Below are 22268 nucleotides of genomic sequence, written 5' to 3' on the forward strand. Positions count from 1 at the left end.
GTCCACCATCCGGTCGTTAGCTAGATGTGTCACATGTGTTCGTAGATACTTTGTTAACAGAAAAGTATCCTAGTTAAACTACTTCTTAGATAGTGGTCTTTTTGGCCTTTGGAAGGTAAATAAATGATATTGTTCGATGTATTATTTATATCAAAAACAAATATACTCTCTTGTAATTTTGAGTCAGGTTTTGTTAATTATTATTCTTTAAAGTTATGGGTATGTATAAATTAGGGGAATACTTAAATACCACTAATCTCCATTTATTTATCGTAGAACAAAAGGTATCGATAAGGCATTATCTATAAAGACATAGACTCTAGAATAGTGCACGATATTAGCTAACCTTTTTCAATATTAATAGAAAAAATTTTTTTAGTTATTTTTGTAAACCGTAAAAAATGAACCTTAAGAATTTTCGATTTAAGGTTATTACGTATTATTACATAATCTAACCGTATTCGCTAATGAAAACAAAACAAGTATAACTTAAAAACTATATTAAACTATCAAAAGTCGTAACACGAAACATTTTTCAAGACCATTCGACACTATCAACACAACGCGAGGCAAACGAAATTAAAAACTCATTTACTTGTTCATGACACCGTCCAAATATTTCACGATACGACTGTATGTCTGTACATAAATAAAACTATGTATATATAACGTTACAATGTTATATATATAGTGGCACAAAGCAACAGTGTCGCTTAATTACTTTAACGTTTTAATAATTACGCTAGATAGTCGAAATTTCAGTAGGAGTCAGATAAGCGTACAATGTATTTTATTACAGTGCACGCTTTGAATGTTTAATTAATGTTGACAGTTTGTATTATTTGTAAGTACATTATGTTTGACAGTTAGACATGATACAAAGTCACGCATTTTAATCCCTGACCAGAGTAGCCTTAGAACGAGTTTGGTTTAGGGTGAATGAAAACGATACGAGAGCGCGTTCGGCTCTCTGATTGGCCGGCGCCAATGAACCAACCAAGTAGGCATCTCTACTAAAATATTTGGGAACAACGCGACGTAATATCGTAATATGTATGTGGTATTGTCGAAACAATCGACTGTTTATAATATCGATTCTGTCGATTATAGAAACCTACATATATCCAAAAATATCTAATTTAATGGTTAGTTAAATCAGTCCTAAGCAATTGTGTTCAGACCAAATCGTTACTAAGGAATAGTGACACGGCTAATTCCAATAACCTATCTATCTGCAGATTTGCTTACTAGACATACAATTATGACATAAACTCCATACAAAATATATAAGTAAGTAATCATTAAATGTTTGGATACGGCAGTAAGTAGGTTTCAATAATCGATATCAAATCTATTTACCATATCTATTATTATCTAAGAATATGAAGTATCCTACATAACACCCCTGATCTGTAATTCGCGTTAAGCTAAAAGCAGATCACTATATAACGTGTCGTGGGTGACGTAAGAGGAAACTAAGGATTAAATTAGCAAGATGAGTGGGACGGTTTTACCCGAGTATTAACGACCTTAACAGCTTATGATTAAAAGCGTTCAAGGACATTGGCGATCTTAATGCTTACGAAAATTGAAATATTAATACGATGGGATTATGGGGGTCTGAGTATCTCGGAAGGTACAACTGTGACTACTTAAAGGGTGCTATTTTTTAAATAAGATCTTAATATATATTTTTTTAAGATTCCTATCCTGTAAATAAATCTCATTTAGAATCACTTCTAAGAAGTATTAGTCCATACTGGATATTTTTTAATGGAACATGTTCAATAAAATAAGAGGTTTTTACTGGCCTTACCTATACTTTTTTAAGGGGAGAAAATCATCCAATGACTTCTCCCGCCTTGGGCGAAGCTAGAGGGAGTGTCAGACTCTTACTGACTAAAAACCACCCCGTTTCTAATCCTACTTTTCTAGCGAGGGCTCCGGTAAACCCGCTCGGTAGTCCGCAGCTCCGGATAGCCTTACCTATACTAAGCTCAATATAAAGCTAGACGTGAGTCCTTGATCAATGAAGCAGAATAATGAATACTGTATTTTTAGATGTGATTCTATAAATATTTTCTTGTGGAATACTAAAAATATTACTCGCAAGTCATTCATCAATAGATCAATGACGTAATAGAGATTGATGGGTACAAATTGGATGAGATTTCATTTGCAAAAAGGATAGACGCAAAATTAACGTTAAAGTTGTAAGGTGGAATACTTGAACTTTTCACGCGGTTAAAGGAAAAATGTAGCTTAAGAAGTGAAATAGGCTGCACTTTTAACTAGGAGTCTAGAGACTGACATATTTTTTTAAATATCTTCACTCTGGACACAAAAATCGTACTTCTAAACAGTTTCATTGCGATGTGAAAGAAAATGTAACAAATACATTTTATTTATTTGAGGGTTCAATGACAAAAATATGCACAAAATTGGGATTAATGCCATGGGTATTCTCTTCCAGCCTTTAGATGAGGCAGGGACAAAATTTACAAGAACATTTACGACAAATTGACATTCTTGCATTTGTAAGAAGATTTAATAAATTTCAAATCTTACAAATACAGCTACATAAATTAATTTATAGAACCTATTATCATCAAATTATGTAACCAGCCACGTAATCAAATCGTCGTAGCATACAACAATTGTTTCGCAAAATATCGTTAACGTCATGGTATATTAATATATCCCTAACCTCGTGAGGGTTAGCAGAAATGTCCCATAGGTTGTCAATTATTGTTTCAGTCCCCATGAAAAGGGTAGGACCGTGGATTACTATTTTATTGGGTGTATTCCAAACTCTGGGATCCATTGGGAATTTTGAATGGAATAATTTAGCAACACCTGCCCATCCAGAAAATGGCCATTACATTTCAAAGATATTATTAATTGACATATTTTATATAAATTATTACGTTTTTCGGCTTACTCACGTAGCTGTTTAACGAGCCTCTAGAATAGTTTGAGTTTGAGTTTTAAGCCATTCTAGAGTCTCACATTTATGAGTAGCACTCCGCGATACAAGAGGCGGTGACTGTCGCGCTGTAGTCGTATAATTAATTTAGTATGTCTCACTAAAGTTACAATACAAATATATTAGATATTTTAAGTCACGTCATTATAAACAAATTTTACCTTCAAATTGATTACCTGAATTCGCATTTGCAATCGAACTTTAGGTTCTTCAACCAACAAAATCATTCAAAAATAAACCTTCAAAGAGACAAGCTTCGTTTCTAAAGATCAATTTTCTGACAAACAACGAGACTATTTGCCGAGAGAACTCACAATATGTTGTATCTCACAGTAATCAGTGTTTGTCCCTGCTTTGATACATCACAGTGCCTATAATAATTGGCCCGCATTGTACGCCAGTCTTTGTAATTATGCCCGTTGATTTTGTTACTAAATCCTTTGTGGAAGCTCTTTTTGACAACTCATCAAGGTACGTACTACATGAAGACCCGAAATAACTTTGCACGCTACAGATGGTAAACCGTAAAAGCGTATGTTTTTTTTTGTATACAATTTTCGTTTCGTTTTGTTTATTTATTACTGCTGAATAAAAGATGTATGATATGTTTGTGAAGATCAAAAGATTTTATCAAGAGCTTGTATTTTTTTGGTTTGATTCTTTTTCGGTTATGTAATTTTAACTTTGATCATGGACTTTAGTTCAATACTAATATTGGACATAACAAAATGTAAAAGAACGAGTTTCTGAAGGTAGGCAACTATTTATAGATGGAATCACTGATATAATCAATCTGTGTGATTCTGATTGACTTCTAAAATATTTCGAGAGAAATAAATTCGATGAACTCTGGAAGGACAAAATTTGAAGGTCAAAATTTGGTGACGTAATAGTAGATTTATACAAGAAAATTCAACCTTACTCAGTATAAATTAATCCTCTCTATCACAATTTTCTATAGACGACTATTCCACTAATGACTACCCACAGACCCGTCTCTACCATAACCAACCACCATTCATTTTAAAACAATAGCAAAACTAATTAACATAAAACCTCTTACACACTCACTGAACTCATAAAAGAGCCGCTTCAAAGAGAATAATAATTCAATTTATCACTTTCCCTGTCACCATCAAAGTCAAGTGTGGGCCCACCCTAACGTAGGATACGCATCGCAATATACTTGGGGGCCACAATTTAGTCATCACCCTAAAACTGAATTACTATAGCTAAGGTTACGGGGCTGTTAAGAGGTTCATCTTACCATGAATTTGTTTAACTACTTCCATTTGAAGTTTTCAGACTGTAATTAAAATTATAGAAGATTTTGTGAGGGAAAATATTGGTGAAGAATTTTTGTAGTGGCTCGACCAGATATGTACGGTAGTTGTTTTGTTCGTTTTTGTAACGAAGATAATATTATGGAAAATATATCAGATCTTTTAGAATGTGATTTGGATTTCAAGTAGTGAGACGTCAAAAAATCTAACAACGCGTGTTTTTTTACCAAAGGTATTTCGAAAATAATTTGAAGATTCTTTTACCAAATCTGTATCTATAGCTAATAGATAGGTACCAATAATAATTCACGAAAGATACGCTCGGTTTCATCAATCAATTTCATTCCATCATCAACATCGCTTTCACAAAACGTTTAACATACGAAAAAAAGCAATTCTTTACTAACTGTGAAAATACTAAAATACCAGAACACAATTCGAGCTAGCCCTTTTCACGTGATGCAAGAACAATCAGACAGTGAATGACAGGCCTTTTCTGTTCCAAAAACCAAACCATTTATTTGAGAGAATGTCTAGGAAGAAATTTTAGAACCTACATGATCCTGATCCACTAGATCCAGCGTCCAGTATCGATGACCAATATTAATTTAATCTAGTAATTAAATTATATAGCAATTATCATTATAATATTTATCACACTAATATTATAAATGTGAAAGTTTTGTTAGTCTGGATGTTTGTCCGCCAATCACGCTGAAACTACTGAACGGATTTCGATAAAATTTGGTATACAGACAGGATATGAGCTGACTTGGGTGATAAGATTATTTTTATCCCACGGGAACGTAGGCGAAACCGCTGGCAGAAGCTGCTTATTCAATATCATTACTTCAGAAGTTTGAACGTAAATATATACATAGAAGGTTATATTCAATATTTCTTGTATTATTATGAATACTACAAAGAATAAACTAAAACAGAAAATTATAAGAATTACAACTGCGATGTTAAAGATTCACAATATTCAACTCTAGACAGTCAGCATAAGTTGGATTTTGCTGTGACTAGAATTTTAGAATCTGGAGGTTAATATTGTACCTTGAAAATTACGTTGAACCCTGAATCGATATTTAGATACAGCCTTGAGGAAGGTAATCACGTATTCTGGATCCCCTCAGGATAGTTTGCTGTGCCAAGATTTAAATGAAGCATAAGTTTACAAGATTCCATTATAGTTCACTAGGATTTGATAGGTATTTTGTTATTAACTTATTACCTGATGAATGACCTTGAAAATTATGTTGATACGTTTTTCAATAGAAAAAGTTTAGCGTATAGTTTTACGTAAGTCTCTTTTATCCTAGAAAATAGGATTGTTTCTTTGTTAAGTTTTTGCCAAGATATTGGTATTGACATATTTAATAAGATAGAGGCATCTTATTATAAATGATAAGATAGAGGCTTACACATTGAAAAATCCTTATTTGGGGAACAACATAATCACAAATTAAAATCAGAAAATATAATATTTTTTCTAGTAACTAATCCTAATGACATTAAAACTTGACAAACAGTGTGGTTTTACACACACTTAATGTAGAAAAATTAAAAACCGTTTTGTACAATTTTTTTAAAACTTGCCAACATTAATTGTGTTCGACAAAGTTACGGGAAAATCTTGTAATCAAATTAAAATAAACTAGATAGTAAAATATTAAAGTTGTTTAAACAAAACTCATTATAAGTGCTTACAAAGATTTTGATTAATTCGTTTGTGGCAATAATCTTCGCCGGTATAAACTAATATTCGAGTACAATCAGAGGCTCTGTTATAAAAATAATAATTTTAGGCACTTGGAATTTTAAATAGAAAGATTTTCAAGGGCTTTTGTTATTACAGTCAGAATTGAAGTGTTTGTGGTTAAGTTACAATATGCGGATTAAACGTTTTTTAAAGTCAAGCTAATTTATAACATCACCCTGGCCTATTTACATTTATCACTTTTTATTCATCTTTTTTCCTGTGTCTTGGGTGCGTTTACAAACATACAAGTTCACATACACATGACACCCAGACCCGAAACAACAATTTGTGGATCACACAAAGAGTTGCTCCGTGCGGGAATCAAAGTTGCTGTACGTTGCCACCGATTGCTCAGCCGCCGCACCTATCGTGTCTATTTTAGTGAGAAATGTCGTTAAAATACATGTTTATCTGATAACATTTTTTTCCTAATATATTCAAATACTATGATTATTTGCAAAAAAATTATACAAAACTGTAAAAATTGGTACAAATCACCACTCATCAAAAAAAAAACGTTTTTAAACAAAGAACATAATATTTACACATAAAAAACATGTTCTATATAACACGGCGTGATCTCAACATTAACTTTGTCATTTTTCAATCACAGTTTTATGGTACTTAAAGCGTCATAATGTTGAGTAATGGGAGGTGTCATCGCGACTCATAACCACAAGTGCACGTGTTTTTGCCTCGTTAACGTATCGTGATAAGCATTACCCTTATCGCTTTTGAAAAATCTTTGAGAAAATTCTGCATATTTTTTCCTATTTTCGCTTTAAATGGGTGAGGGTTGGGAAGGGATGGTTGGTTTTGAATAACTTGGCTTTATGAATGACCTTATTGAGCTTAAGGTTATTTAAATCTACTTTTTTTTCTACATATCTAAATATAATATAGAGCTAGCTACATCATTTCTAGGTATAAAACGTAACCTGAAACTCTAGAAGTGACGTCACGCGTTATTTCACATCAATATATCGTCGAAAGTATTTTGTTTCAGTAAAGATATAAAAACACGTGTCTAATGTTTTAAGATAATCTACTAAATAATAATAATAAAAAAATGTCATCTATCCTATTCTCCCAAACGCGATCACGACTGCAAAGTACGTGTTAACCTTTAACTGGTACCATAATATTATTTTACAGAAAATAACAACACAAATTGAAATCGATCAAAGGCATTTTATTCAAAGCCTTCTTATAAACAGAGGACAACGGACCGTTATTGAATACAAACATTTTGAAAATTCCCACCTAATTGAAAACCTCTTCAGCAAACACTTTGGCTTCCTGGCTTATTAACTGTAGATTCGATGTTCGCTTTAAAACGTGTCTGCTTCAGACGGGGGTACTTGCCGTTCAATTAACCATCCCTTATTGCTTTTTGTTTAAAGAGTAAGAGACTATCTTGAGAAATAATTACGTGGCAGTCTCAAGTATTTAGCTTAGTAGAAGTTAATTAGTTCGAGTAACAGCTGTGGCGGAGCTTAAGGTGCTTGTACCGTCTGAAGCCTGCTTTATTTACGTTAGATATTGTTTAAAGGTATTCACGTTGCGTCTTGGATGCGATGCAATTTGTTTTTCTGAGATAATGTTGCTGTTTGAAATGGATAGTTTTATTTAATTAACAGATAGAGAATGTAGACGTTTTATGAAATATATCTCATGGAAATGATAAAAAATATGGAATGTTTTTGAACTAAATAATTAATTAAGGGCATGAGAATTGATTTACTTGATTCAATTTAAAGTCCTGTCTTCCATTGTTGGGCACAAGGCGCTTAAAGAAGTCTTCTACGCAAAGTATCCTCTCCACCGAAAAAATTTTATAACAACGTCACCCAGAAACTAAACTTTCTCAACCTTTTTCACAAAAATACACGAAACTATTCTTTATTTCCATGAAAAACAAATCCAATGACTGTTTAGATCCATCACACCATGATGACATGACACATCACTAGTCTCGAGAGACGCAAGATTCTCTAGTGTTGTCAGCGTCTAAACGCCAAGACAACGTTTAGGTCAACTGGCCTCATTTATCACCGTCGCGTACGTTGTTAAAACTACTTGATGGATGACTTCCCAGCGATCAGGATAACCATACTTATGAATATCAAGAATTTTGTACAACAATATAGATCCTTCAGTCGATTCTTAAGGAAAATTCTTACCAAAAATGCGACAACTGAGCAAAATGATTTTCTGAGCTGATTTGGTATATTATTTTTTAAACATTGCCCCACACTCGTTTCTGCTGTGTCTTGGATATGTTTACAAATATACAAGTTCACATGACACCCAAACCCGAAATAACAATTTGTGGATCACACAAAGAGTTTCTCACTACACGTTGCACGGCAGCTAGTTATCCCGTCACCGCGCTAACCGTGCAAAAGGGTTTTATATTTCCGATCTTTTCGAGTGACTAAAAAGTCTGACAAAAATTTGCTTTGAGTATCACAAGTAATTTTGCTTTTAAAGCCACGTATCTTAAACAGTTTGCTTAAGAAGCCAAAAAGAATCGAAACGTGAAACGAGTGTAAATATTTCTACATACAATCTCTGCTTACACCTTGATGGAATAAAAACTATAACAATATGCTGTGTTATCTAACAGCATTGTTATTTTTTATCCATTCGAGGCGTGTGTCGCATAATTGATTTGTTGTTTACACAGCAGTGCAAAGCCCGTATCCAATATAATACTGCCAATCACAATTGTACTGTTTTCACAATAGCTGCGTAGTTTCAATTACGCTTCCATTTTTATAGTGTATCTCTTGTACCTTATTAATTAAACATCCAATGATCGAGAGGTCACGAGCAAAGTCGTTGAACACAAAATCTTAGCTTGAAGTATTATTTGGTTTTCGATTTTAGAAAATGTCCAGTGGCATGGCATTTGGGGAGGGGGGGGGGAATCATCCGTTTCCTTCTCCCGCCTTGGGCTAGCCTACAAACCATTCCGTCCCTACTCCTGCTTTTCGAACCTGAGCCCCGGTAAACCCGTTAGGTAGTCGTCCGCAGCTCCGCATCAGTCAATGACAGAATGGGATATTTTTTGAGGGGTTAAAATCAATAGCTTGTCCCACCTTGGGTGAGGCGAGAGGGAATATCAGACTCTTACCGACTAAAAACCACCCCGTCCCTACAACTTCTCTTTGAGCCGGAGCCGTTTGCACCGGCAACCCGTCAGGTCTTCTGTGGCTCCATATTAGCATGGGTTCTGGAATTATGGTTGATGCATCACTATAGTCACCTACTATTGCAAGAGACGTACTAAAACTGATGGAAAATGGTTGTGTTACATTTAATATACATTTTTGGGAAAATGGTTGTGTTCCATTTTTGGGGTATAAAGGTAAAATATTACTTTATGCTATCTGTCTTATTATCTCCCTTCCTTCGTAAGCAAGGGTCATTAATATTGATGTCAGTGTACGACAGGTACTTAGTTACAAATCGAACGAAATACAGTTTAACTGAATAGATGGGAACGGAGGTGAACCGGTTCACGTTTTATCTGAAGACAACAGGGGTTAGACAAATGGCGCGCTTGCCTTCCATATTTAGAATGAATATATTATTGGCTAAGACAGTTGAGACAGGTTTACGTCGCATTTGTTTGAAAATGGTCGTTGATAAGTTGTTGTATATGTTTCGGTTGAAAATAAATGCAACGATAAAGGTTTTCATGATAAAATAATAAACAAAATGATAAATTTATAATAATATTAACTTTAGCTCAAATTGATATGACAAAGATTAATATTAATTATGAGCTGTGAAAGAAAGTAAAAATAGAGCCTGTTATAACGCACACGTATCATTTTAAAATAATGATTTTACTAAACATACGACTATGATATTCAGCATACTAAAGATAAAACCTCTACATTATGGAACAGACAATCCTTACCGATTTATGACAACAAAAATATCTACAAACATCAAAATTCACCTTTTCATAAAAACATAAACACAAAAACATATACTTTCAAACAAACAATACGCGACTTATTTCACCAGATGTATCCTTTTGATTTACACGCATTTGTATCTTTGATAACAACCACCCATCCCAAAGTGAATTGAATCAGTCAGCCGGACTGCGAACAATAAATATTTTAGTAGAAATACGGCCCACAGAAGACGAGATATATTGAAGGTTCATTGAATAAAATGTTGGCCGGTAGGGGACGCCACGGGTGAACCCCTTTATTATCATGTACGGACTGATGTGGGCCGATAAAGGGACCCTCCCCGAGTATTAGACAAATACCTAGGTGTTTCTGCCGTCTCAACAAGTTTGGAGCAAGCCTTTTGTACGCACGGCCGTTGGAAGGTTATTTTTTGATGATTTGACAGATTGAAGAGAATTTTCTTCGCTTTGTCCGCAGTTTCTGTGGTTTGAAGAGCTTCTCTGCATTTAATTTGTTTTAAAATAGAACGTCTTCCTTTAGATTTTTATGAAATGTGATACGATGATTTCAACTTCTTAGAACATAACTCTAGAAGAGTATTAGTGTGGCTTAATCCAATCATTAAACTTAATCATAATGTTCAAGTAACAAAACAAGAAGTTTAATAAAATATAATCAATTTTCTTGAACCATCTTTGTCTGAAGCTCGCAACAAACTAAGTAAACGTAGCGATACCGCCGTCTTTATGCATATTGAAACCTAATTAAAATGTAATTAATCTTCAAAGAACTATGAACGATAGGCTGAAGTATAAAGTGTTGAGAAAATGGACTAACAAAAGGCTAAGAAAAGGTTGTAAAAGAATTTATTAAATTAACTATACTATTTCCAAAAACCCGATTAAAGGAATTTACACTCACCTGTGAATTATTAGATTTGAGTGTAAAGTTATTATGTAAGTAAGGGACTATTAAGAGGTTATCAACTAAAAATGAAACGTTTTGGAACGAAGTCAGGCTTCGGTAGAATATATTTTGATTAAGTACCTTCTACCGTTTTTATAACTTCGTAACTCAAGTGACATAATATTTTCAGAAAAGCACATTACCGAACCCTAAATATAAACAGTAAGAATTTATTTTTAGAATCATGACGCCATTTTTTTTAACGCGGCCAACATTTCCTCATTTATTTTTTTTACTACCAAACTGTTGCCCGTTGCTTATACTCGTACACATGCGAAATTCAACTTACGTTCTGTTTGCTTGAAGGTTGATTTTCAAACGATATGCCATACAACCCTTCATGGACGAATCTTTCTTTTAATGTTTTCTATCTTTAGTTTTTAGGTTATGTAGCTGTCATTCATGTGTCTGCTATGGGATTGTTTCATGTGTTTACGACCAGGCGTGGTGGTATTTCTTTCGTGGTATCTGTTTACAAAGTGTTTGGTTGTAGCACATCAATATTTTCCAGTTATATTTTATTATTTCCTTAATTTTCAGCCATGTTTGTCCTACTGCAGAGCAGAAAGGAGGGTAAGGGGGTCTCCCTTATCCTCCTTTTTCAAAAAGCTTTACAGCAAGCACAAATCTTACTTAATTTATTTTATTTTATGTTTGTATTTTTCTGCATAAAAATAATTAAATACTGTGGCATTTCTGGTGAAATCCAGATAAAAATATTTTGTTATTTCTCTCTCTATAATATGCACGGAAATACCTAATGTTAACCTACATGTTCTAAAATTAGATTTTTTAAAACATGTTTTTAATTAATATTATTTTATCCTATGAAAGTAAGTGTCTACTATTAACTAAGTACATAGCTAATTATATTTTTTCTTTCTTTACAGATTTCGCGATGACAATAATCCAGTGAACGTGAGAGTACTTTGAAAATGTTTATAGAAATAAAATTGTGATAAAATAGTGCTTATGAGTGATAACATAGGACTCAAGTGATGGTTTAAGTGATGTGATAAGGAACGTTTGGGCGATGGTGCGGCATTTGGTGACGTCATGGCTTGCTATACTCCTCCTGTCCTGCAGTTTAAGACTAGGTGAGTGTAAAATGTTGTACCTACTTGTATTCTAAGATGAACTGATAAGTATCATTTACCTATTACTCAAATAAATAATGAAAGATATTAATTTAGCATAAACGTGTAAAATTATGCAAAAGTTTTGGCAATATTAGACTAAACAAGTATTTTTACTATATTATACGTCTCTAAATAACTATGTAGTCTAAAATTATGTTGTGCTTAATGTTTGTCCATCACAAATTAACAGTCAATACGACTTATGAGTCTAAATCGTCCGACGCGATTACTCGATTGGTTTCGTGACACGGCAAGGGCCTATAATCATGAACAGCGTGCTCGACGACCAACGTGATAAACGTCGTGCTTACACTAACTCATCTAACCATCGGTCTATACTTTTGTCTATCGTAGTAAATTATTGCGATTATTTACTATTTACCTAAAAATCTTAGTAATTACTTTAATGAACAGTACTGACGAAAGCTACATAGCTCCACGCAACATACTAATTAGAATATTAAAGTAACTTCCTAGGTAGTTTCTTAGTGTAGAATGGTGAATTCATTGAGGTCATTATAAATTCAAATTAAGTGCCTTATCACCCAACTGATTTGCATCGCGCCTGCAGCCGGTAGAGTTGCGTTCTTATAAAATGAAAAGCTTCTGGAAGTCTGTTATTTCGTTCGAAAATTGTAAAGTAGATTAAAGGAAATATTTTTTTTTAGTTTTATCTGAATAATGATAACCTACATAGTGATTTATTGTGTATGCATTCAGAATGGTCTTGGTATTTATCAAATTAAGTTGAAAGTAAATTATTTTAGAACCATTAGCAATACAACTTGATACGTCACGTCACATCACGCTGTAAACGTAAAATAGTAACCTTAAAATATTTACAGCTAGATACAATCATGCTAGTTTTCTCTTTAACATACATAATAACATACATAATTATGTACATACATGCATAACATTAATAACATCACGCCTTTAAATCCCTATTTTGTGTTAACACTACCCATACAAACAGCTAAAAGGAAACAAGTGAAGAGACGAAATTTGTCCGCATCCATTTTCACCTAAATTCTTAACGTTAATGAGATTTACTTTTTATTATCAGGTCAATAATAGCCTCACATACGTATAACTTCGTAAGAATTTTCTTTCAACTCCTAACCGTTAGTTGTACCTTCCATCATCAGCTCATTCACATGGGATGATTTCAGACGCAAATACTTAAACAGATCTATGAAATTGTCAAAAACGTAATTGCCTGTAAATTTGAGGTTTGCCCTTGAGAAAATAAATGAGCCAACATTTTCCCTCGATCGGTTCACATCAAGCACATACATGCATTGACAATGCTTTACAATTTAAAATCCACGTCGAACGCCACAAAGCTGTAGCATGATCTTATTTCCCAATTTCAACGATGTCACCGAGGTACGATAGCAATTTTTGATACGTTCACCGACTTAGATACAATTTCCCCCGAGTGAGGACTTATCTCAAACGTTTGGCTACGAACTTGCATTAGGGTTGTCCCAACACTAAAATGGAAATTAGGGACAATCCCTACGAGTAAATTAAGTTCCATTGACGCCGTTGGAATGTGAAGACGAAAACGATTAAGCCACAGTAGGTCAGTCCCAATCTCCCAGTAATTGGCTGTCCCTAGAGTAAAATTTGTGACGTCTATTTACTGGGCGACAGATTCTTGTTTTGATTTCAGGGTCCCGAAATCAGATTGACGGTAAATTGTTTTTATTTTTGCGCGTGGATGGCGTTAGGGTCGGAAATGTTCAAATAAGCTTTAGGGTTAGTCTAGTGAAATATTCAAGGTTTTCGGATCCCAATTTAACCTTCCGTAGTCAGGCTTAGCAATGTGTATGACAGAAATTATCAGAAACGTCAGTGACCTTGACGGCTGAAGGATTAGGGTAACATATTTCCGAAAACATCCTTCTGTTGTGAAATACAGAAATATCTAAAGTTCTACGAAAAATTGGAATAACAAAAATTCCTTCGCACGTAAAAGGAATACCCATGGCGAGTCGAAACACATATGAATTCTCGATACTAACCATCGAAGCATGGTTCGCTACACATAATGCCTTATCTGGCCAGAAATTGTTTCCTTTTCGATATTGAAACTTTGTCCGTGATACTTTCTATAGCAATGTCGACCTTTTGGGGAAGCTTGCATTACTTTACTGCATAAATTGAAACTTTTGATTAAGGAAACTTTATCCATTCGTTACTTTAAGATAAAAGATAGGGACGAGTATGAACTATAATGTTTTGTGACATCTTTTATTTATAACGCAACCTGTAAAGTATAATCTTGACAGTTATTGTTTCCCCAGCACCACACATGTTACATGGTTATAGGCGGTTTATTTACGTGACAGATTATGTACCAATTGAAATTTTTCTAACTTGGTAGTCTTCGTACCGCCTCAATAATTCTTTTCTCATCTTTTAAACCTTTCCTGGACTTCCAAAAATAATTCAAGACTAAAACTAGCGAAATCGGTCCAGCCGTTTTTGAGTTTTAGCGAGACTAACGAACAGCAATTCATATTTACATGTAACATTAAACATATTTAGAATTGCAAGTCGTATAGGTCACAATCATTACCATCACACATAGAGATCCAAATGAAATCCCAACCAAATACGAAACCGTTTTGCCTTAACATTCAAGATGATTTATCCGACCACACATTAGTCTGAGCCTAATGTACCGTTGTGCTAAACTTAGCAGAAGGTTACCAATATACAGTTGCGTGTCAGTTGCAGTAGACTAACCGAACCGCGGACTATATCGCCCGACCCCAATCGGGGTCCAACGGAAAAATATATTACATAGCTGTATACCAGTGGTTTCAAACCTTTTCTTTGTCAAGGACCAATATTTTTATTAGTTAAGGGACGTCTATTACGGTACCATTTTTCATCTGATCCCACATAAAATTTTCTCCAGAGTTTTGTCCTCATTAAAATAAGGACCTTTTTATTAATTATTATACTATCAGCGTACTCGCGTAACTGTTCGACGAGGAACTCGACTAGTTTCAAGCCATGCTAGAGGCTCATATTCGTGAGCAGCATTCCGCGACACATGACGCGGCGATTGTCGCGCTGCTACTGGCGATAACTAATAATTAATTTAGTGTGTCTCACGAAAGTTGTAATAAGACTTTTTATTATTAAAATCAGCTGAGTTGACTCCTTAGATATAAGTTTAATTCGAACTTTAACAGTGGTACTTTTATTGGTGGTTGTCTGGTGTATATTTTTCTTTAGCAGACCATCAGTTGGGAACCGCTGTTCTACACGATACACTAGTTCTACCGATCTACCTACACTAAGGCGAAATGTCTACGATTTGTTTGTGGGGCCCCGCTGTCTAATTCTCACAATTGATCGGGTATCGCACACTTATATATTAGTTGGGTTTTTGTTGTTTTCTGAGTAAAGGTTAATTGTGTGGGTTGGGATTAAAGCGACCGAAATATTGTATTCTTTGATTAATTTTAGGGTCAGCTGATTGATTGTTTTCTGTGAATTGTGAATAAAGGGGAGAAAACGTTAATGGTAATTGAAAATACGATTTTCTTCTTTTTATACGAGTACTCGGGGGTATAAGTGAATGTCTCGCAACAATATAAAATCGCTTGGTGGTTTAAGATTATGCACAATTAATGTAGAAAGGTTTCCTAATTGTAAAAACTAATAAAGTCCAGATTCTGAACTCGTTAACCCAGAAATAGATTTATTCAGCATTCAATCTTCCAAATTATCATAAAAAGGAGAAAAGTCTACGTATATATTTCTGTCCACTTTCCGCGGACAAAAAGACTTCCATTTCCAATTATCACAACGAATATGAATTCATATTATTATTACATTATTATACAAAGATTCAGAAACAATATTTATATACCATTACCGAAATTGGCTCGTAAACAATGCATTCATTAATATAATCAGACTGAGAGTACTTTTAATCAAGCCCAATGTCATTATTCTTGTCTAAAAATATTTGTCGCAGGTAAACAGAGGACGGTAGTAATGAATTATTTAAATGGCGACACGGATTTGCTTTCAAACAAATTGAATTTCGGTCAAGTTATTAACTGTGACCAAGTTTCGATCACTAACGAGGTTACTATGGCTGTACAACGAACATATTGCACAGAGATGCTATCTACGCGCCATCTTGGAAAATTTTCTATTAATTGGTAGTGTGGTATGTTTTTTCAGACATACATAGGTACATATCGTCATGCCTTTAATCCCCAAAGGGGTAGGCAGAGGTGCACATTATGACACGTAATGCCACTGTGTAAACCCACTTTTCACAATTTGTGTTATAAGTCCCATGTGGTGAGCCTATTGTAATATACCGGGCACATTTCCAGACTCCGTGCTACTACTGAGAAATTTTCGAAAAACCGAAAAAAGCCCAGTAATACTTCGCCCGACCCGGGAATCGAACCCGAGACCCCTTGCCCGGCAGTCGCACTTGCAACCACTCGGCCAACGAGGCAGTCCAGAGGGTTTTTTCAGAGTGTGTGTAAAATATTATTTCTAATTTTGATATACTTCTGTGATTAATAATAATTTAGAACAGAAAAGTATTCAAATTGGTTGTAAGAAAGCAATATGGGGGAACTCGTCCAATGGCTTTTTCCGCCTTTGGCCAGGTGAAAACGAGAGTCAAATTCTACTACCCCCGTTCCTACTCGTGCTTTTTGAGCTGGAGTCGCGGTAAACCCTATAGGTAGTCCGCAGCTCAGGAAAATATGTCATTGCTATGAATACGTATTCTGTGAAGTAACATAATTACTTAAGTAAGTTTCACATCTGTTACCTATATCACGTAGTACAGGGAACTATAAAATAATACGCATTTACTAGATAAATATGTTAATTTTTTAATCTATCGAAATATCCGTTTTGACTATTTTATATCTATAAATCCTATCTTAAGAGCTCATAGACAACTTACCTATAATTATAACAACAGAAAACGCAGTTGAAACTACTGGAAAGTGCTAAGATATTATAAATTCTAATTAGCGTTCCTGGTTTAGCAGCCACATTAAACCAAAACTAGGTCACGTAACTGAGCTTACCCGATAGTTTCAAAATACTACAAATATTTCGCTTCCATAATTTCCCAGTGGGTATTGAAGAAACAGCTATAAATTAGAATAAAAACTTATTGGCATTTATTGTTCTTGAACATGCTTTAATTTTGTTTGGAAATATTTGGATTGTTAGTACTTAATACGGGTAAACTTTATCAAGTTGTTGCTTGTTAAACTGTCGAATTAAAACCGATAGTGTATTGTATAGATGCCAATGCTTTCGGTAATTGTATTCGATTGTAATTTTTTTGAATTTTTTTTTGTGGAATATGCCGTAAATAACCATACAGATCACCATCAGGTGATCGCCGGAGCAATTGCCGCCGCCCACGGACACACAAAACACCAAAGGCGTTACATGTGCGTTGCTGGCCTTTTAGGCGTTAGGAATTTTAAGATAGAAACGGATTCGGAGATTGTGATTAAGGGTAATTGGGCCTTTGGTAACCTCACTTATATGACAAAATAAAATGCAAGTTTTGTTTCACGTCGGTTTAGTGTGAGGCCGTGGTATCGGTTCAGATTGTATTATTTTTTAACTCAAATACTATGCCTATATTTTATATTCTTTTTCTATTCTATAAAACATTCTATTCTATATAAAAACTTATAAAAACATATATCAATTTACCTGCAACCTCATCGCTTATATCTCGGCCCACGCGAGCTAACCTTATTTCTCTCAAGGGAGTGCCCAATGCATGAAGCATGTCGAGTGCGTAGCAATCCTCTAAAGATTACACCGTCTATGTAACGTATGATCGTGTAATAATCGTGTTAGTCTTGTATTAAGACCTGAGTTTATACCTGATTATAGTTTCAAGTTAATTATTTATTATTATCTATTATTTGTTAATGTTGTGTAGATATATTATAATCAAGTTAATTAGGTAGATACTGATTTGTTGAAGAAAGAGAGATTGATTCGATTTTTTTTTTAGTTTATTTTAAGACTTCATCCTATTACCGAGAAATTTTCTTTTGTGTCTAGTGGGTACTAGACACAAAAAGAAAATTTCTCGGTACTATTTAGCGCCACTATTATATAACTATAATCTAACTGGTAAATAAGTAACCATAATCTAAAAGAATAGCTGTTACATTATTATGTATCTCTAAGAGTAACGAGTGTATTTACTCAGATAGACATAACTTTATTATTTACACAAACCTTATCATGCTCTCAAAGCATAGAATAAATACATTGTTCGCCGAAAGTACTCCAGATCATAGTATTATGCTTGGATTTAAATAAATAGGCACATAAGCACTAAAATATTATAGATCAAATACAGGCTACCTTCCATTTTCCTATTCCGATAACCTATGACTCATATCACTTATGCATGAGCTATACAAGTCGGATGCAAGGTTGTCATTTTCAGAGACATCTACAAACAGTCACTAGCTCTGCTTTGTACATATATCCGTAGTGAAAACTTTGGCAGCACAACGCTTTTTATTCTCTGCTGGAAATTTGTTTAGAGGGTCTAATTACCCAATGGCTTTTCCTTGGGCGAACTGAGAGGGACTGTCTGACTCTCACTGACTAAAAACGACCCCGTTCCTACTCCTGCTTTTCGAGCCGGAGCCCCAGTAAACCTGCTAGGTAGTCCGCAGCTCCGGATCAGGCATCAGCCCTATTGGGCCCCATCTGTAGTATTTCATAGGGTAGGCAGATACTTCTGCATCATATTAATAAATATAAGACCCAGTTTTTACCAGTTAATTTATGGTCCTGCATAACAAGGGAGCCATACGAGCACTCGACCAATGGGGAGTCAATCTATGTATATGGTAATCACAAGAAAGAAAACTTGCAAACATTTCTTAGATTCCGTATTCAGTGTATATTTGAAAAAATGTCTGAGCTAGCACCTAAAGAAGGGTCTTCATAAATTTTAAGTAGGCTCTGCTGCTGAAAAAAGATTTCTATTCAAAGAAATTGAAAGGCTTGATTGTTTTTTGGAAAAGTTTTTTGCGTGGGAGAAGATTTTGAAATATTGTTTGTTGTCTGAATATTTAGTTTTCGTTACGGTTTTGCGTAGATAGTCATTGTGTTACGCGTTTTGGTCTGATGCATGAATATGAATATGCTCACTCTTATACATAGTAGAATTGAATTTTATTTCGTATGGAATAACCTCTTATAACTTAATTTAAACCACATATTTGTTATCATCTTGGCTGACCATATACGAAAAATAAGCGAAATAGGCCCAGTAGTTAAACCAAAAATTGCATTATTATCTTTGAGCTAATTTGAACACTCTTTACAAATACGGCATTACTAGACAACCTACAACATTACAGCTCTTCTGTGGTCAAGGTACATGGAGTTGTTCACACAGAATTTAATACTTGATTAATTTCATAATTTTTTAGTTAGTTTTTTTTTAATTTTCGGTTTTCGTTGAAATATTTAGTAGTTTTATACTTCTGTGGACGAGTAGTACTCTACATGTTGTAGTACTCTACATGTAATTTAATTTAAGTCATGTGATTGATCTCCATACTGTAAATAATATTTGGTACAAATAAAAGATAGTAACCACAAAATCAACAAAACCAGTCCATACTAGATTTTTCACACAAAATAGCAAAACATTACATCCTACTACACCCGACCATACATTTCTACGCAACAACGCTAATGTTCTCAAAATCTACCTCAATTCCGTCGCATCAAACATGAATAAACACTTAAAGGTGAATAACGTAAAAACGGCGTGTGGCGTAGTAAAATCCTTTAAACACTTAAAAATCCATTAGGGTTGGGGAAGGGTCTTGTACGGAGCTCGACGCACGTGTGACCAAGACTCGTCCAACCACTAGACGGTCCTTTTTATTTCATTTATAGATTCAGCAGATCTGTACCCTTAGTACGAGTTTGCTTTACGTTTGAAGTAATCGAAACGAGAGTTTGTTCGGCGCTCTGATTGGCCGATGCGAATTAACCAACCAATCAGAGCGTCGAACGCGGTCTCAGTTCGATTTTGGTAAACGTAAAAGAAATTCGTACTAAGGGTACTGGTTCAAAGTTCTGATTAGATAAAGACATAAAGGTATTCATATTATCTATGAAACCGAACTACATCTTTATATATATAATTCTTCTGTAAGTGTGTATGTCACTGAACTTCTCTTAAACGACTGGACCGATTTTGATGAATTTTTGTGTGTGTGTTCAAGGGGATCTGAAAATGGTTTAGATTCACAATTTTGTTCGCTGGACAATGTTTTTTTAATTAATTTTTAATTTATTAGTAGTTGTTGATTTTGGAATGTTTTACATAGGATCCGACAGACGGCGCTATCATCGCAGTGTCAAATATTAATGACGTTAGATATTGTCACATTTGAATAATAATTTTCATCAATATGGTCCAGAATGTTTTAGCTTATTAAAAAAAGTTTAAAATTTTCAAATTAAAGACGTGTAGACAGGACAACGTCTGTCGGGTCCGCTAGTAACATTATAAATTTAAAAGCTTGTTTGTTTGAATGTTTGTCCGTGAATAGCGCTGAAACTACTGAACGGATATTGGTGAAATTTGAAACAGGCAGGGTATGAGCTGACTTGAGTGACAAGATTTTTATCCCACGAGAACGCGGGCGAAGCCGCTGGCAGAAACTAGTACAAAACACTTCTACTGCATTTACCATAAATAGCAAAATCTATGCATAGCTGCTGGTGTGAATTCACCCAACCAACTGAACACACTAGATAAATCTCGAATTTCGAACAACAAATATAGTGAGCAAAACAAAAGACAACTGATCAAGACAATAGGTATTGCACGGCACTGATCCCAGCGACCCGGGCGTCCTACTTCCAAATGTAGCCCCGTAATCAAATTTGCACAATCTGGCAACCCTACACGACACGTTCATTGTCCGGTGTCGCTGATGCGTACGCCGGATGCACGTTCCCGGATGTCACCCCCTGTATGGGGAGGCTGTATGCTCCATACGTCTTCGCAACTCTCAAGACATTTGCCGCTATCTAACCTCAGTATATCGCTGTATCGCAACAAGTCGTGACATCACGGATGTTCACGTGTTTGCATGGAAATGACACTGTGAATCCATGAATATTAACAAACAAACAATTTTGAACCCTACGCGAATTGCATACGGCTATATTTCACCGAGATTGCTGGAATACAAAGACCTAATTTGTTGTTCTGGAAAATAAACAACGTTGGTGAATTTGGAGTAATGACAACAGTAATGTTTTCATTAGCAGACTCACCTGCGCTCTTGTTTTCGTAAAAGAACTCAAAGGAATTTGATTGGCACCGTTTCGTATTTTCCTTTTCCTTGAAATATAGTCATTAATCAACTTGATACGCTTTAATGTTTCTATACTTAATTAAATTAGGAGACTGACTTTATTTTTTGAAGAATATTGTCATTTCACTTTTCACCATTTGCGTTACAAGTCCTTTGTGTAAGGGGGGTGAGCATATTGCCATAATTATATTGGGCACAATTCCAAACTGCAACTGAGAAATTTTTGAAAAGCCGAAATTAGCTCAGCAATACTTTACCCAACCCGGAAATCGAACTAGAGACCTCTTGCCCGGCAGTCGCACTTGCGACCACTCAACCAACCACGCAATTAGAAGAAGAAAACAACATTTCCCTGCATTTTGATTGTCAAAAAGAAATCTCGTAAAGCAAAGAGTTTGTTAAGAATCCCTTATTCTTTAGTTGCCCGAACAAACAGCCCGAGACACGTTTGAGTCGTATGTTAATAACATTAGGGGGAGACGGGACGTTATTATGTACACACGTCTTTTATATTCAAAGGGAATTGAATTTCCACCTAAATCTACAAGAAATAAGGAAAACGAAAAGGTCTTGAGTTTAATAGGTAAACAACTAACAGCGTTGTCTTGCTGCAAACAATTCCGTTTAGCTGTTACCTTGGGGAACTATGAGTGTAATTGACGTGGTGACAATGTGTACTAACTTCAAAGACTTTATTGTTTTCTTGGACATCTTTTTGTATCTTAAAGCGTTTTGCTTTGTGCCGTTATTAAAGAGACAGCGAAAGATCTCTTTTAGTTATTCCCTTTGTACA

At 34.8% G+C, this 22268-nt stretch overlaps 1 protein-coding gene across 2 annotated transcripts in view; it reads left to right on the plus strand.

The window, feature by feature from the left end:
- Positions 1 to 22268, plus strand: part of LOC118265490 (uncharacterized) — a 57198-nt gene that overhangs the window by 17510 nt on the left and 17420 nt on the right. For both annotated transcript variants that reach the window (XM_035578388.2, XM_035578389.2), the window contains exon 2: positions 11826 to 12032. In XM_035578388.2, the coding sequence (XP_035434281.2) occupies positions 11969 to 12032 (64 nt within the window). In that variant the 5' untranslated portion in view covers positions 11826 to 11968. The remainder of the gene's footprint in view (positions 1 to 11825; positions 12033 to 22268) is intronic.

This window comes from Spodoptera frugiperda, chromosome 28 (genome assembly GCF_023101765.2).
Source record: "Spodoptera frugiperda isolate SF20-4 chromosome 28, AGI-APGP_CSIRO_Sfru_2.0, whole genome shotgun sequence".
Lineage (NCBI taxonomy): Eukaryota > Metazoa > Arthropoda > Insecta > Lepidoptera > Noctuidae > Spodoptera > Spodoptera frugiperda.